The 19286-nt window shown below is 40.9% G+C and overlaps 1 protein-coding gene across 1 annotated transcript in view; it reads right to left on the bottom strand.

Moving 5' to 3' along the window:
- LOC136867307 (cadherin-87A) overlaps nucleotides 1-19286 on the bottom strand; it is a 258249-nt gene that overhangs the window by 34315 nt on the left and 204648 nt on the right. Inside the window, exon 3 of the mRNA XM_067144464.2 lies at nucleotides 9186-9406. Coding sequence (XP_067000565.2) covers nucleotides 9186-9406 — 221 coding nt within the window. The remainder of the gene's footprint in view (nucleotides 1-9185; nucleotides 9407-19286) is intronic.

The raw sequence follows: 19286 nt of genomic DNA, 5'->3' as shown, positions 1-19286 counted from the left end.
AGCTTCATCCATCGAGTTCATTCCTAAATTAGCCTTTATCCCCTCATTCCGAGTACTATCCTGCCATTGTTCCCACCTGTTTGTACCAGCAATCATTCTTGCTACTTTCATGTCTGTTACTTCTAACTTATGAATAAGATATCCTGAGTCCACCCAGCTTTCGCTCCCGTAAAGCAAAGTTGGTCTGAAAACAGACCGATGTAAAGATAGTTTCGTCTGGGAGCTGACTTCCTTCTTACAGAATACTGTTGATCGCAACTGCGAGCACACTGCATTAGCTTTACTACACCTTGATTCGATCTCACTTACTATATTACCATCCTGGGAGAGCACACAACCTAAATACTTGAAATTATCGACCTGTTCTAGCTTTGTATCACCAATCTGACATTCAATTCTGTTGAATTTCTTACCTACTGACATCAATTTAGTCTTCGAGAGGCTAATTTTCATACCATACTCATTGCACCTATTTTCAAGTTCCAAGATATTAGACTGCAGGCTTTCGGCACAGTCTGCCATTAAGACCAAGTCGTCAGCATAGGCCAAACTGCTTACTACATTTCCACATAACTGAATCCTTCCCTGCCATTTTATACCTTTCAGCAGATGATCCATGTAAACTACGAACAGCAAAGGTGAAAGATTGCAGCCTTGTCTAACCCCTGTAAGTACCCTGAACCAAGAACTCATTCTACCATCAATTCTCACTGAAGCCCAATTGTCAACATAAATGCCTTTGATTGATTTTAATAATCTACCTTTAATTCCATAGTCCCCCAGTATGGCGAACATCTTTTCCCTCGGTACCCTGTCATATGCTTTCTCTAGATCTACGAAACATAAACACAACTGCCTATTCCTCTCGTAGCATTTTTCAGTTACCTGGCGCATACTGAAAATCTGATCCTGACAGCCTCTCTGTGGTCTGAAACCACACTGGTTTTCATCCAACTTCCTCTCAACGACTGATCGCACCCTCCCTTCCAAGATCCCAGTGAATACTTTGCCTGGTATACTAATCAATGAGATACCTCGATAGTTGTTGCAATCCTTCCTGTTCCCTTGCTTATAGATGGGTGCAATTACTGCTTTTGTCCAATCTGAAGGTACCTTACCAACACTCCACGCTAATTTTACTACTCTGTGAAGCCATTTCATCCCTGCCTTCCCACTATACTTCACCATTTCAGGTCTAATTTCATCTATTCCTGCTGCCTTATGACAATGGAGTTTATTTACTATCCTTTCCACTTCCTCAAGCATAATTTCACCAACATCATTTTCCTCCTCCCCATGAGCTTGGCTGTTTGCAACACCACCATGATGATTTCCTTTTACATTGAGAAGATGTTCAAAATATTCCCTCCACCTCTCCAGTGATTCCCTGGGATCTATTATGAGTTCACCTGAATTACTCAAAACACTGTTCATTTCCTTTTTCCCTCCCTTCCAAAGATTCTTTATTACTGTCCAGAAAGGTTTTCCTGCTGCTTTACCTAGCCTTTCCAGGTTATTACCAAAATCTTCCCATGACTGCTTTTTGGATTCAACAACTATTTGTTTCGCTCTGTTTCTTTCATCTACGTACAAAGCCCTGTCTGCCTCAGCCCTTGTTTGGAGCCATTTCTGATAAGCCTTCTTTTTACGTTTACAAGCTGCTCTCACTTCATCATTCCACCAAGATGTTCGCCTTTTCCCCTTTACACACAGTTGTTCCTAGGCATTCCCTTGCTGTTTCTACTACAGCATCCCTGTATGCCACCCATTCACTTTCTATATCCTGAACCTGCTTACTGTCTACTGTTCGAAACTTCTCACTAATCATATCCATGTACTTCTGTCTAATTTCCTCGTCCTGGAGATTTTCTACCCTTATTCGTTTGCAGACAGATTTCACTTTCTCTACCCTAGGCCTAGAGATACTTAGTTCACTACAGATCAGATAGTGGTCTGTATCATCGAAAAATCCGCGAAAAACTTGTACATTCCTAACAGATTTCCTGAATTCAAAGTCTGTTAAGATATAGTCTATTATGGATCTGGTACCCCTAGCCTCCCATGTATAGCGGTGAATAGCCTTATGCTTGAAGAATGTATTCGTAACAGCTAAACCCATACTAGCACAGAAGTCCAGCAAACGCTTCCCATTCCCATTCCCATTAGCTTCCATATCTTCCCCACATTTACCAATCACCCTTTCGTATCCTTCAGTTCTATTCCCAACTCTCGCATTGAAATCGCCCATTAGCACTATTCTATCCTTGCTGTTGACCCTGACCACGATGTCACTCAATGCTTCATAAAACTTGTCCACTTCATCCTCACCTGCACCCTCACATGGTGAATACACGGACACAATTCTAGTCCTAATTCCTGCAACTGACAAATCTACCCACATCATTCGCTCATTTACGTGCCTAACAGAAACTATGTTGCGTGCAATGGTATTCCTGATAAAGAGCCCTACCCCAGACTCTGCCCTTCCCTTTCTAACACCCGTCAAGTACACTTTATAATCTCCTATCTCTTCCTCATTATCTCCCCTTACCCGAATATCACTTACTCCTAGCACATCCAGATGCATCCTCTTTGCTGACTCAGCCAGTTCTACTTTCTTTCTTCCATAAGCCCCATTAATATTGATAGCTCCCCATCGAATTCCATTTCGTTCGCCAAGTTGTTTCCAAGGAGTCCCTCGCCTGTCAAATGGGAGTGGTACTCCATTACTCCCATAGGTCCGAGGCTTGCTTAAAGTGTTCTGAGCTCGGTCCATTCATGAAGCAGGATGCTGCCCTACTTGCACATAGTCCAAGTGAGTATCTCTCCTCTAACGGGTTATGGACTACCGGTGAGTTGTATAGTCCTAGCCGCCTGAGCACAAGGAGGGCCAGGACTCAGAATATGTCCGAGATGCCCACTCCCATTCCATAGCAACTGGTATCCCGACTCTCAGGACCACTTACTAGGCCAATCAGCCGTTGCCCATGGTTCACGAACTAGGACGTGACTCCAGTAACCCACAAACACGTCTTAAAATGGAATTTAATTCAGCACAAGCAGAAAACTGGTTTGTTAGTTCTAGTTTCTTTTCCTCACATCAATTAGAAGGTTACATTCCTTCTCACGTCATCACTCGACAGGGTATCATTCGACATGTGCACACAGAAATAGAGGAAGACAAACTATTACAAGTGATAGATTACTCTGTTAAAATCAGACAAGTCCGTCGCACACTTAAGGACAATGCTTCAACTGCTGTTCTAATACGGACTTGTGGGGTTACCTTTGACTCTCAGACTCTGCCAGACAGTGCGTCAATATATGGGGCACGTTGTGAGATTTCTCCATATGTGGCCCAGTACGTATTTGCTACCATTGCTTGAGCTTCGGACACATTAGTAAACACTGTCGCTCTCAGGGTAGATGCGATAAATGTGGTGTGTCACACGCTCCAAACCCCTGCTCACTGCATCAGCCTCAGTGCCTACATTGTCAAGGTCAACACAGTACCCTCAGTAAAGAGTGCCCCAAGTATAACCAAAGATTAGAGATAAACGAGGTTTCGGCCAAATATAACATGCCATTCAAGGAAGCTAAGGAAGCTGTTATGAAAAAATCATATACTCTCACACATGAGCACGTTTTTCCTCCCTTACTAAGACAATAAAATCACAAAATTACCATTTTTCAACGTCGGACACCTCCTCCAGAGTTACCCAGAACATCTATCCCCTACCCACCGGTATTTTACTATTTCTATGAAGTCAGTGGGGTGACAGTGGGCCCAAACCCTTATCCACCTCAGCCGCACGTAATAGCACCCCGCAGTTCAAGTTCCTTGCCCAGCATCTTTTCTCAACCACCACTTACCTCATCAGAATCCCTTATTACTGACATCCTTAATCTAGTTATTCATCTTCTACACGGTAGTCTTCTATCATGATCGGCACATCAACTTGGCAGCATTATCTGAGACTTGGTTTCGTGCTTGTATACCAGTTATGTTTCTTAGATATCATGTTCTGCGTTCAGACAGAGATGATAGGTATGGTAGAAGTGGTATGTTAATAGGCAATAATATTCGTAAAAGTGCAATATCCCTTACTTTCCTCGGAGGTCTTTCATTCCAAGTGGTATCGGCTCGTATCTTCTTCCCCTCTTTAGCATTTACATTAATATCTATCTATTGTCCATCACGTATTGTAATTCAACCAGGAGAATGGGACGGTTTGTTTAACCAACTGGAACCTGCATACATTACGTTGGGACCTTAACGCCCATAGTGTAGCTTGTGAATGTGCTTTCACGGGGCGTGCTGGAATAGCCCTTCAAGATATGATGGATGACTACCACCTGGTCATACTCAACGAAGGTATTCCTACCCTTATATCTCGCCCTGGACATCGACCTTCAGCAGTAGATGTAACTATTTGTTGTCCAGCAATTGCTTCCAACCTAACCTGGGAAGCGTGACGATATTCCCTCGGATCTGATCATCTTCCTATCGAAATTCATTTACAAAATTTACCTTCTACCCTACCATAAAATTGAATACCAAACGAGAAAATTGGATTGTCTTCAGCGGGAAAATAGACTCCGAACTCCGTACTGCAACTCTCCCTTCCGACCCACTTAAAAATACGACTGTTTAATACACATCACAAATTCTACAGCTTCGGTTATTATCCCAGTGAAACAGCCTTTCTATTTTCCTAAACATACTCCTACGCCGTGGTGGGACACAGAATGCTCCCGAATTATTGCAAGAAAAAACTTGCTTTTATGCAATATCGACGTATTTTTTCCTGAGAAAATTATTCTAATTATCAACGTATCAACGAACAGGTCAAAAGATTTTTTAAACAGAAAAATCGGTCCAGTTGGCGAAGATACTGTGAAGAAATTAGCAGAGAAACCCCGCTTACTACAACCTGGAATAAAATAAAGGGCCTTACAAGGGGTAGGGAGTAGCTCTCCACGTTCTTCGTTTCCGCCCGATTGCGTCAAGGCTTTTCATATTACCCCACCGACTGTGCCGCAATTGCCCTGTTGGTGACTTTCACCCAACTGGGATCTCAATCATTTTTTAAGGCCATTTACTTACATGTAACTCCAACTGGCATTAAAAAACAACAACACTGCCCCTGGTAAGGACTACGTTCAGTAATCGACGTTATCGCATCTCCCTCGCTCAGCGCGTGTTCTATTACTAGACATTTTAACAACATACGCACACGGGGAGAATTACTTTCGTACTGGATAACTTTCATCTCTCTTCTGAAGGCTGGAAAGGACCCTAGAGACCCTTCTTCTAATAGAGCAATTAATTGCTCTTTCCTCTATGTAGTAAAGACTCTGGAAAGGATGGTGAAAACACGACTTGAGTGTCGGTTAGAACACCAGCAGCTGCTTCCTCAGTTGCAGCATGGATTCCGCCGTGGGAGAGAAACATTGGGTCATCTCAGTATAATCACTTCTGCAATAGAAGACGCTTTTGCGATTAATGGATACCTTACGGCACTCTTATTGGTTATCGGCTCAGATTATGATAACGTCTGTATACCAGACATTCCATATCCCTCCAGGTTTTCTATATTGTGTTCAGACATTGTTCCAAGAACGATATACAGTATCTACTTACGGGTTGGACATAGTCTTTTACATGGCCTTCGTCACGTGTGTAAAGGTCTTCCATAGGGCACTGTGCTCAGGCCGCTTTTATATACAATTTAAACTGCTGATCTTGAGCATCTGTTTAGTCCCTCGATTCACGTTTTACAATACGCGTAAGATGTGTGTATTTTCACTACTTCCTCTATCTTCGAGGTTACATCTCTTCGTTTACATTATGTTGCCTGCGATCTGGCAAAATGGTTGCATAATAATGGTCTTGAATTGTCTCCATCAAAATCTAATGTGGTGACTTTTACCCGCAAGAGGTCTTTGTCTCAGCTTGGTGCTATCCATTTAGGACCATTCAAATTTCCAATGAAATCATCATTACGAATATTGGGTACGCGCATTGATAGTCGGCTAACTTGGAGTTGCCATATTGCTCACGTTTTGCCAAGAATTGAAGGAGCGGTTAATATTCTCCGCTTTGTGACACGTAACAGGTGGGGAGCTGATCCTGTTATACTTTTGACTCTGTATCGTACTATGATACTCTCCATGATCGATTATGGGAGTTTTTTGAATGGGAATGCTCCTGAGTACGTGACAAAGAAACTCGACACCATACAATTTCGGGTGATCCACATCTGTTTGGGTGCTATGCGATCCACACCAACAAATGCTCCCTTAATAGAAGCTGGAGAATTATCTTTGCAAATGCGCCGAGAAATGGTAGGCAAAAAATTTCTGTTAAAACGTTCTGCTGTTTCACAGCATCTCATTCTTATAGCACTTCAACGATCCAGGAGAGACATGGACGACGCTCACTATAGAAGCCACAGCTTCTGTTACGCTGCTACAACGAACTGAAAACGATTTTCCCACTAACTCTCAAAACACGGAACATGACCGTATTTTCAGACAGCTTTCAGTGCTCTTCACATCGACTGCCTAATACTATCTACCTAGATACCTCACCATAGAAGCTCATACTCGGAACTACATTCCGGCTCTATTCGCTCCATGTGGCTCAGTAGTACTTATATCTTCACGGATGGTTCCAAATTGATGCTTGTTGTTTAAAGGGGCCTAAAATCTGAGGTCATCGGCCCAAATTCGATGACTCGGTGGGATACGCATATTACTGCCAACAAACTGGAGAATGTTGTAGCTTCAAAATACTGCCCGAAATCCCTATTTATACGCCGGAAATTTTATTTTTATATGTGCTGCACTTCGTTTTTGTCAAAACAAGCGATTCGATTCCGTTCTCATCATTACGAACTCCCAAAGTGTTATGAAGAAATGACAAAATCTCGAGTTTAATCTCCAAACGCATGGTTACTTGTATGACATCGCGGAGCGAGCTTTTAAAACCTACTCTTCAGGTTGTTCCATAGCATTCCTTTAGGTCAAAGGAAATAGTGGAATCCTTGGTAATGAAGAGGCTGACGTACTAGTCAAACGTGGTGCATCTAAAGGGCTACTACAAGCACTGCAACTCCCATGGATGGACTTTATTCCCACTATTCGACAACAAATTCGTCACAAATGGCCATGGTATTATAAGTTTATTCGGTCACGAGGTCTCAGTAATCCGAAAGAGGCTAAACATGTATCATTCCCTTCACATCTTCAGTGCATAGGAGTTTTGGATTCACCGCGCTGTCGATGTCAGTATGTGGAGGATGGAGATGTCAACCACAGTTTGTTTAAGTGTGGCCTTTATGATGCTTCTCCAAGCCGCTTTCTATCTGAATTATGTTACATCTGAACTGTGTTATCTGCAAGTGCTGTTCCCAACCAGCGCTGCATTGGTCTTGCAAGGTAAAACAGATCACTTCTCAATGCCGTGATGGACGTTTTGAGAACCGTGGATATAAGAATTTGACTTTGTGCTCATCTCATTGTTGCCACTAGTTTGTTTGTTCTCCCCCTCTCTTCCTGGAAGAGAGATTCATTGGGTGTTATGTATTTGAACAACGTGGACGATTTTGTTTTCATTTCTTATATGTACTTTGCGTTGACAATTTTATTTTTGTATATGTGCTGTGAGTGTTCCTTGTACATGGAGGATGAACAAATGTTGTTCCAACAAAGGTCAATTAAATAAAAAACATTTTTAAATAAGGGGAGGAATCCCTGCTTTTTGGCCTCTGTATTTCCATTTTTTATATCTGTAAGCTTTATTGAGTTTCGGGATATCAGCTTGTTGGCGTCTTGAAAATAGGATATGCACAGTGGAAAATTCTTCACCTTCATCTTCATTTTTATAAACTAGTGTCCAGGGGTGTCTTTTTATGTCGGCAATCGAAATGGGTTTTTGCTGAATTTGTTGATACCAAGCTGCGTGGCAAGATGTCTAAAATCAAATAAATCTTCGCGACACATTTCCTCTACAGAATAAGGCTGTCCCGTTTCCTTTGCTTACCTTGTGACGGTCACGTACTCCTCTGGCACATAGATAGGTCTAGATTTCCTACATTTGTGATATGTCTTTCAATAACTGAACGGGTGTTGTCAACTTCAATTTAGGTGTGACCTGTTGCTAGAAATATATGAATAATTGATCGTATAGACTACAGTTTTGAAATGGCACTTATAAACCTGTTATTTTGTCATGCGCAATTGTTGCTGTAGAATATTACGTCCATCATTGATTTCTCTTCTGTTGACCCGCCAGATGTATATTGCAACTTATTCAAGAAATTCCACACGCAAAAAATTACTTCGTTAGCCCCTCTATGAGCTTTCCTATTGATACCACATGATATCCAGTACTATAACCAATTCTTCCGGTTTTTATTCCATTATTTGGTTATGGTTAACATGTTAAAATCTATATTTGAAGAATACGACATATCTTTAAATATAACGTGTGAAGATCAATGGGTTTGAAATTACTTTGAGAAGATAACTGGCACATCTCGAAATGCTACACGGGAGGGAAAAAATAATAGAAGATGCTGCATTTAGCTTACTGTGATACTCTTCTCTAAAAAATGTAGGATAACCACAACCAGAGTAGAGACACAACTGACTTGTGACGGTCTTTCCCATAATATTGTTTGCAATGTGAACAAAGGCAAACTGACACAAATGCTACCTGGCGGGTATTATGCGAGTTTAACATTAGACATTCTTCCTCATACAAATATACACCTTTTGTAGTTACTTTCCAAAAAAACTAAAACATGACAATTTTGTTGCTATGACGGTCTTCCTCCAAACCGACGATATGGGTACATAAACTTATTTTCTATTTTTCTTTGTAATTCCGATGATTATGTAGGAAGTTAAACTCTTACACGTTGAAACACACATTCCAGAGCCTCTAAGACTAATCAACAATAACAATTACACTGACTGACTGTTTGTTGAAATACGCTCTTTCCTTATTGCATCTCCGCTAGATGACAGTACTGCCGCAATTGTACAAAACTAACCCGTCGAGAACGGGTAGAACAGATATTAACATATCATAATAATAGGTTGACAATAATTGGTTCGTCTACTCTCCCTTGAGCACTCCAAGTGGTAACTAATTCCTTATCTCAGTGTATACATACCTCTGGAACTTCAATGGTAGCATTATTAAAAGCAGGCATGATGAATATTGGAGCGTGCTCATTTACATCGGCCACATCCATAGCGGTGGTGACATTTTTAGTTTGTTTTGTAAGACCAAGACCTCCCTTTCTGTCCCCCACAAATTGAAATTTTCCATGGTACTGCTCCGTACGTGAAACAGAATTCAATATACTCGTAGCAGAATTCAGGTGGAACTCGCCTGCGAACATAAAAATGTCAATATTGAGTAGTTTACTTCAACTAGAAAACAAACAAACATAAGGTAATCACTTCTAGTAAATACTTATGAATTATGTAACTTAAAAGCGTTTCAATCTGTCGAGCACACAAGTTCAAAATAAATATTACACTATAACACACCTGTAAAAGAAATGTACTATTAAACAAAGAACGGGATACATAAATATTTCCATATATTGAGTGCCACATGATAAACGTTCTTTTAAGAACGAATAGTGTGTATTTTTATTCCTTGTTCAACGATTGATTGATTGATTGATTGATTGATTGATTGATTGATTGATTGATTGATTGATTGATTGATTGATTGATTGATTGATTGATTGATTGATTGATTGATTGATTGATTGATTGATTGATTGATTGATTGATTGATTGATTGATTGATTGATTGATTGATTGATTGATTGATTGATTGATTGATTGATTGATTGATTGATTGATTGATTGATTGATTGATTGATTGATTTATTTATTTATTTATTTATTTATTTATTTATTTATTTATTTATTTATTTATTTATTTATTTATTTATTTATTTATTTATTTATTTATTTATTTATTTATTTATTTATTTATTTATTTATTGTGAAGAAACAGGGCATGTGTCCCAATTACAATGTCCACGACAATTGTTACTTACAGAGGGCCCCCTTACAGTTTTCAGCTCAAATATTTTCTGACTTAATATCACGATAGCCGATAGGTGAATAACTAAAATGAGCGCATTAATTAAGGAACACATAATGTGTAACCCGTGCTTTAATAAACTCTGAAGTAGCGATACAAAGTGTTTCCCTAATGGAACTATGCCTCTGTCGTCCGGCTTGTTAGCTGGATGGTCAGCGTACTAGCCTTCAATAGAGAGGACTCCGGGTTAGACTTCCCGGCCAGACCGGGGATTAATTGCATAAGGCTCGCGGACTGGATGTTTGTGGTCTTCTAAATACATTCCTCTTCATCTACATACAACACATCAGTAAATATATCACTCCATATAGATTTGGCGTCAGGAAAGACATTCGGTCATAAAACTGGACCAAATCCACATCCACCGGGCAAGTTGTACGTGCGCGTAGAGGCGCGCGGCTGTGAGCTTGCATCCGGGAGATAGTAGGTTCGAATCCCACTATCGGCAGCCCTGAAGATGGTTTTCCGTGGTTTCCCATTTTCACACCAGGCAAATGCTGGGGCTGTACCTTAATTAAGGCCACGGCCAGCAGATTATGAAGTAACGCGTTGCCAGAACGATGAATGCTCTGGCTCATCATTCTTGACTACATAGATTGGAGCCGCTATCCCACTGTCAGAAAGCTCCTCAACCGTTCTCACGTAGGCTGAGTGGACTTCGAACGAGCCCTCAGATCCACGTACAAATTTCTGACCTAGCCGGGAATCCACCCAGAGGCCTCTTGGTAAGAGGCAGACACGTTATTCCCAACCTGCGGAGCGAGCACGATTATTTCCACAGTTAGACATGTAGCACTTGTGAAAAGGAGTGTTAAAATGTGTACGTTTTTCGAATTTAGTGCCATCAGGAGAGTGACGCACCACTTTCCCCAGAAACATCAACACGAGGTGTGATCCATACTTAGCCCCTGCCTTCTTAAACTTCGGGCTACAAATAAAAATTCTGGGCTTCGCGGCACATTTAATTGAGCATTGTTATTGTGTCTAGACATATCATTGTATTTTTTTTCTTTCTTTCTTAATCCGTTTACCCTCCAGGGTTGGTTTTTCCTCGGACTGAGCGAGTGACCCCTCCCCTACCGCCTCAAGGGCAGTGTCCTGGAGCGTGAGACTTTTGCTCGGAGAGATGGAACTGGGGAGAAAGACCAGTACCTCTCCCAGGCTGCCTCACCTGCTATGCTAAACAGCGGCCTTATGGGGGGATGGGAAGATTGGAAGGGATAGACCAAGGAAGTTGGAAGGAAGCGACCGTGTACCATCCACCATTTGCCTGGAGAAGAAGTGAGCAACCACGGAAAATCACTTCGAGGATGGCTGAGGTGGAAATCGAAGCCCCTCTACTCAACTGACATCCCGAGGCTGAGTGGACCCCGTTCCAACCCTCACGCTACTCTTCAGATTTCGTTGCAGACACGTAAATCGAACCCGGGCCTCCGAAGGTGGCATCTAATCACACTAAGCACTACACCACAGAGATGGGCGTCATTGTTTTTTATGTACTTTATTCTCATGACTGGCTAACTTGTGCGCGTTAGCTGAGTAATTTCATGTCCTGGACGCGTCAAATAAATTAAGTAAGCAAAATGAAAGGGAGCTACGCCTTTTATCAGCTTAAATTTAATAATATTCAAATATGTACAGCTCATTAACTCTTAATGATAAACACAATACACATTCATTATCATTGAAGAATTCAAGTTCAGGTCTTTAAAATGCCTAGACCGAGTAAGCTGGAAGTGCGGTTAGGGTGGCGCAGCTCTGGACTTGCATTCGGGAGATAGTAGGTTCGAACCCTACTGTCGGCAGCCCTGAAGATGATTTTCCTTAGTTTTCTGTTTTCACACCACGCAAATGCTGGGTCTGTGCCTTAAGGAAGGCCACGGCCATGAGTAAAACTGAAAATTACGGAAAACAAGCATCAAACATAAAAGGGTAGGGCGCAGCATGTGGCGTATGTAGTCATTTACTGATATTTTGAAGTATTGGAGATAATTACATTATTTCACCATATTATAAAGGAAATTATACTATTTCAAGAAAGAAGTAAATAAATATGCTATATTACTTACCTTCCACCCCGCTCTACCTCCCACTTCAAGGTGCTATGGAGACTGCAAAATTCCTAAACTACATCGGATTTTATAATTAGTATGAGGAAAATGTAATAAGCCTCGAAACCAATGTATCACAATCATGTTAGAGAATAATATTCTTATGTTAACCTGATTTTGGGGACGGTCATGTCGAAGTGATAACGACGTGCTCAGTTTACTTCCCCTTCATCTTGATCTAAAGTCTTTAAGGGTATCGGTAAAGGTTTCATCCATGTGTAACCTCAGCACTAAGTGCGGTAGGATGGTTAGCTCTATGCCGCCTTTGCCCCAGGAAATAACCTGATACACTTTCCTGATGTAGGTTGAGTGAACTCTAGGGCCGTGTGCCTATTCAGAAGTCAAAGTCTCGTTTTCAATTACTGACTTTTAACGGGAATCGAACACACGTTCCTTCGGGTGAACGGAGCACATTTTTACCGTCTCGGAACGGTAGGCTCCCCACCTCCCTCTCCTCACTGTTGGTTATTTAAATTACACAAGTAAACTTCAACATTTAATACACAGCGGTAACATAATTAACAAATAACAGCTTATTGCAATGTGGTTTCGGAAATAACTTTCCTGTAATAGCGTTGGTAGTAGTTTAATTATTCTGACAACTTTTTTTCAGAATACGTTCCCGTGTTAAAAATATATGATTAATTCCTGGAGGTATAGCGTGCCTGCCTCTTACCCGGAGGCCCCGGGTTCAGTTCTCGGCCAGGACAGGGATACTTACCTGGTTCTGAGGGTTGGTTCCAGGTCCACTCAGTCTACGTACTTACAGTTGAAGAGCTATCTGACGGTGAGATATACGCCGTGGTCTTGAAGGCCAAGATAACAGACGAGAAGATTAATCGTGCTGACCACACGACACCTCGTAATCTGCATGCCTTCGGGCTAAGGATTTGTTTTGGAGGCAAAGACGTCCGGGCGTAGAGCTAGCCACTCTATCTCACTTAGTGCTAATGTTATGTATGGATAGTGTAAACATTTACTTTCCACTCCCCTAAGGGCATTCTTGGACTGTACGGATAATGATTTGCATTTGAAATAATACAGATATTGAAGAAAAATTCTGTCACTTCTCACTTTGATGGTAGATGATGATGATGATGATACCCACAAGAGTAACACAGACTCATTGACATCTGTTATAATATACAATGGAAAATAAAATACTCGTACATTGTGGATGAGTTTGTTGCTCTATCCCTATTTCTACTAAATTGTAGAAAAGAAATCTAACACCAAACTGCGCTTTAAAATCCTCCTTTTCTCTGTCAGAGAGTCGAAAAATTTAGAATCGAAATTTTCACTTCTAGGGAGGCACATGACCCTGAGGTTCTCTCAGCCTGCACAAAAACTGAGTACCGGAAGGGTGAGAGGAATGTGGCCGTGGACTATATGGAGATAATCACAATATCCCACTTAGTGTTGAGGTTATAAATGGTGGGTTTCTATGTATTTCATTCCTCCAAGTGCTTTCCTGGCTTGTACGGAGATGGATTTGTTTTCTTTTATTTATTTATTTATTTATTTATTTATTTATTTATTTATTTATTTACTTATTTATTTATTTATTTATTTATTTATTTATTTATTTATTTATTTTATTTATTTATTTGTGGACTTTTATATTTAATAATAGACAAATATGACCCATTCTATTAAACTGTTAAAAGTTTTGCGAACGAACTGTCGCGTAGTAACAGATAGTCTTGAGAAGAGTCGATAGAGCGCTCGACACAGCGCATGCGCCCCGTCTTCCAGGAAGAGCTGTACGAACGAGTATGAGGTATCAGTCAGTGTGTGGGCAGAAGCGACTGTGATATCTGTCACTTCTCCTTTCCCAGCAAATTCCCTTAGGCACGACAGAGAGAGAAATCCTGCACATCTCGTGTAGTTGCTGTCTGTGTAGCCGTGTTGGGTTATGACTAGATTTCTTAACTCTTGTTCTTGTTTATTATTTATTAATACAACATCCCCCATAAGGAGGCTGCCACAAGGACGAAGTATATCAACTACACAATATTATGTCTTCCAAGTCATTGATGAATTTGTTAGATTGTGTCAGATAGAAATAATAACAATCACAAGGGTCGGAAATATTGGAACATAGCATGATGTGCAGTTCGCTAAATGCTATATAGATGACTGAGGAGTATAGTTATTGAACCTCGTATTGTGACGAAAGCGATGTCGTGAAGTCGTGTGCGGTTGAAACCGCGAGAATCCCATAGCCGTACAAGAAATTTAGGGACTGTGCCTCGAGCACCGATCATGAGCCCATGGAAAGAGATGGTGTCTAGGTGATATTTGCTTTTTTAACAGTTTATGCTTGGCTGGTAAATAGACATTTTCTCGGTGTCCACCTCTTCGGCCTGAACAATGTGCGACTCGAATCGTACTGTGGAATCTAAGGTCAGACCGTGCTTGTTAGCAGATTGAAAGGCTATCATGTCAATCCGCCTATTACTCCCTTCAGTAGCTAGTCCAGAAACGTCTTCGTGCGCCGTGAAACCGTGATCTCTCAGCGAGTTCGCGATCATGTGTCGTATCGAATGATGACGAGAATTTCTCGAAACCTCTCCGTGAGGACAGGCACCCAGGTCATGGGCAAGAGTTTCGTGCTCTCTGTGGTAAAGCCGACAGAGAGTGCTGTCCTGGGACCTTCCCGGCACGGAGCGAACGGCGCATACATTCGCCATCATCCTGATGGCCGCTCTCCATTCCGCACAGGATAAGCCTCGATGATCTCTTATCCATTTGTTCCCTGGCATGTATTCCCTTTCCTTTGTGCGCCTGCTTCATCCATGACTGAATTTCTCTGTCTCACAGTAACTGCCGGACCTTCCTTACCTTGGGAAGGTGGCTACTTATGAACATAACTTGATTATTCATTTCTTTGCCTAGATCTTGCAAACACGTTTTGTATTCTTCCTCCAAGTTACTAGGTGCATTAATGTAGCCGTTATTTGCAAGCGTTAATTTATTACAGATGTTAATATGCTGAAGCTGCCTTCCCAACCGGCGCGAAACAAACCGAGGCCTTTATACTTCTTTTTGGTGTACACTATGTGCTCCGGAACGTCTGCTGGTAGTTGTAATGTTTCTTTATTTCCACTCGTTGGTATTTTATACGCGTCTTTCAGAGAAGTTTGAGAAATCTTGTTCATGGGAGTAACTTGGTGGGGGCAAATAGAGTAGGTGGTATTGAACTATTTAAAATTGAAAAATTCTGGTAGGATTGCAGCAATGGTGAGCTAACAAGGGTGTCGGTCTTGTTTTGCGTCTTGTCAAGTACAGCTTGTGGATGCAGTTTAAGTTCATTAAGTTCATTAATAGGGAACTAGATTCCGAGTTCAGAAATCCAGCAAGTTATAATCTATAAAATACTAGCTATAGTACCCGGCGTTGCCCGGATAGTTTCTGAATGTTTAGCTTTAAGATTTGTATTACCAGTTAGTTATGTGTGAAGTGAATTTTTATAAAATATCGTTTTTACTTGCAGATTGATATTTTACGATATACAGTATTATGTAGTTTTAGAATTATTTAGATGTGTTTGATTTCAAGTTTTAGATTATTTAATTTTCGAGTAAAACTTCGTTCTTATGGAAGCTCGATTTGCCTGGGAAGTATTTGATCCTGTCAAAAATTTATAAGTGATAACTATATGTATTTAGCCGTCGCACTACAGATATGATGTACAGGATTTCAACTGTCAATGAGACTGTCCCCCTTTCGCCCCCCATCCCTAAGAGATAAAATATCTGGATTGTCACCATTCATTTCAGTGACGCCGAAAACTGTAGATACGACACTATTTTCGATTATTTTTATATCTCACTCCCCCGTCACCCCCACCCCAAAGGTGGCAGAATATGAACTGTAAAAAATTCAGAGTGTCACTATTCATTTCACCGACCACGAAAACTATGGATTCGATACTATTCTAGATTATTTTTATACATTACCCCCCTCGCCCCCTACCCATAAGGGTGCTAGGGGTGTCTTACCCCCACACGGTTTGTCTCCTGATACTAAGTCATAAGTGTACAAAATTTGGTTGAAAACGATCGAATGGTTTAGGAGGAGATGTAATACATGCATACATACATACATACATACATACATACATACATACATACATACATACATACATACAAACAATGATATTTATATATATTATTTTTATACTTCACTCCCTTTCCATCCCCGCCCAAAGGAGACCTATGAGTGTTATACACAACAGTATATTTTTTCCAGATAGTAAGTCATATGTGTACCAATTTTGGTTGGTAGCTATGCCCATACGTACATGCATAATCTCGCTGCTGCAGAATCTTGGAGCTGGCGTTTTCATGGTTACGACAGTTTATTTATTTTATCTGATTCCTAGAACAGGGGTAGTGTGGTGCCAATATCTTCATAACGGTTGGTTTTAGGGCCTTAAAACATGGTTTTTGGGCCCGTAGGGCTTACCGAGTTTTATTCTTTGCATCAAGGGGCTTAAAATGAGCTTTGCCTCGTACTTGTACGACAAATGCGATATTTCACCTATATTAGCCTGTTATTTTTATATCTCCCCCCGTCGCACCCCCCACCCCCTCCCTCAAATTGTTTTGAAAATAAAATTCAGCCCATGTCCCTCAGGGATAATGTATATTTACATTAGTCAAACAATTTTTATAGTTCCTGAGATTAGCCATTACATACAAACAAACTTCACCCCTTTGTATATTAGCATAGATATAGATTATTAATGCTATGAATAATAATCATAATATAATTGTTTATATGATAGATGCAGTCGGTCAGTCGCTGTCTTTCTGTTAAGTTCATTAATAAATTTGACGGCGCAGGTCGAGTGGCTCAGACGCTGGTTTTTTGATCCCGATTCATCCGTTCTGGTAGTATTTGAAGGTACTCAAATTTAGCGTCAGTAGATTTTACTGGTACGTAAAACACTCCTGTGAGACAAAATTCCGGCACTTCAACGTCTCCAAAAACCGTAGTAGTAGTAGTAGTCAGCGGGATGTATAATAAATAGCATTATTAATAATAACTGTATTCCGAAAGATACGAAAATCCATAGCGTTGTAGTCCCAATCGCCATTGGCTCCAAAGCAGTCACTGCTCATCCCAAAGTCCTGCAGATCACGAGGTGACACATGGTCAGCGCTAATAACACCATTAGGCTTTCCAGACCGAGGCCGCTCTTGCCGATATATAACTCAAATTTTTCCTCACGTACAGAAGGTACAGAACAGGTTTCCGTATAGCTCAATTTGTTCTCACGTACAGAAGGTAGTCTACAGAACAGGTTTTCGTTCGCCCTAATTTTGTCCCCCAGGAATTCTTCACCAAGCCGGATGCCGCCAAAGACTCGGAATTGCCCCGTTTTAATACGCTGAAATAGGCTTACCGCTGACCTCATCCCAAATGGAGCCCGCTATCTTGGGAACATAAAGACAACAACTGACCGACTGAATCCATCATATAAACCATTATGATTATTACTCCTAGCATTAATAATATTTTATAACTTATAACTTGCTGGATTTATGAACTCGGAATCTCGTTTCCCAACCATCATACAGAGCTGATTAGACCCTTTCGGACTTACATATTTGGAAAACGAAAGAGGGGACACCTGTAGAATAGACTTTTTCCAGTAACATTTACGTCAAGGTATTGGTCGAATAAATCAAGACCCAAGTGTGGAAAGAATACATCAACATAAATATCAGAATGTAAAAGACGGATTATATTCCTATGGAATGACGTTGGGTTTCAGAACAAGCAGGCAGATCTTATGAAGTGTCTTCTGTAAACAAACAGGTTCAATGTACGCAGGTATAGTATTTTGACAGAACAAGACCAAACAATTCTACCTATTAGCGTCTCATAATGCTATGCTGCACTATTGTCTGAGAAACTTCCTTTTCTTACCTCCACGATCCCATTACTAGAGAGCTCATTCCAGTTAGTTTCTGTTGTTGCTGTTGCTGTTCTTGTTGTTGCCATATTCATCGCCCAATCACTGTTCGAGTGATTACGGCAACCATGACCTATGTAGTTTACGTCGCACCAACTCAGACAGGTGTTATGGTGACGGTGATACTGGAAAAGGCTAGGGCTGGGAAGGAAATGGCCGTAGTCTTCATTAAGGTACAGCCTCAGCATTTTACTGGGGTTAAAATGAGAAACAATGAACTATCATTCTTCCAACAATTAGGTTTTAGCTCACCATCTCCCAAATGCAAGCTAACAGCTACACGACTCTAACCGCGCAGCCAACTTGGCAGCTATTTGTATTTTGGAACAGTGCCGAGTGAAATAACAACCAGCGGCCTATCAGACATCTACATTGTGTGTAACATTTTGTTAAATTGACGTCAGTACCCAGTACACCGCAGAACTAACTAACAATCACACACATGTCAGAACGAAAATAGGAATAGAATATGCCCAATAATGTAAGATAAAAGATAATCAACTTTTCATATGTGTGGGGGAGGGGGAAGGGGGTGCAGAAAGGTGGCGGGGGTGAGATAATTCCAATGTCTGTTAGGTATTTCGCAACCGCAAACGTAGAACTGAGTACAGCGGGATTGCATACCGTCGTTCTCCGCCTGAAGTGTAGTGCGGGTCAGCATACTGCGCTTCTTGTCTTGTGAAGATTATTCAGAAGAGTTATTAATACCTTACTGATACATATCATATTATAATTATGAAATACATGAAAGTCTCTAGCTAAGAGAGTAAAGATTTTTCCAGTTCTCCCTGAAGGGCGTGAGTTCAGGTCTCAAACTTTGAGAAATCTAGATCTAGACCTACAGAGACAGACGGCTCTAAGCTCCACTCAGCCAGTGTTAGAAACTGAGTAGGCAAGCAACTCAATGTTTAAACTTCCTAAAGATATGAGGTACGGATTTTAGGTAAATAAAATACAATAAAGTATGAGAATATATGTTTTACTTATTAGTAAAAATACAATCCTATCCTTAATCATCGTTATCCGGTGGATTATATTAGCAGTTTGCCTT

This window comes from Anabrus simplex, chromosome 3 (genome assembly GCF_040414725.1).
Source record: "Anabrus simplex isolate iqAnaSimp1 chromosome 3, ASM4041472v1, whole genome shotgun sequence".
Lineage (NCBI taxonomy): Eukaryota > Metazoa > Arthropoda > Insecta > Orthoptera > Tettigoniidae > Anabrus > Anabrus simplex.
Note: the sequence above shows the minus strand (reverse complement) of the source record. Positions and strands in the feature narration are given on the sequence as shown.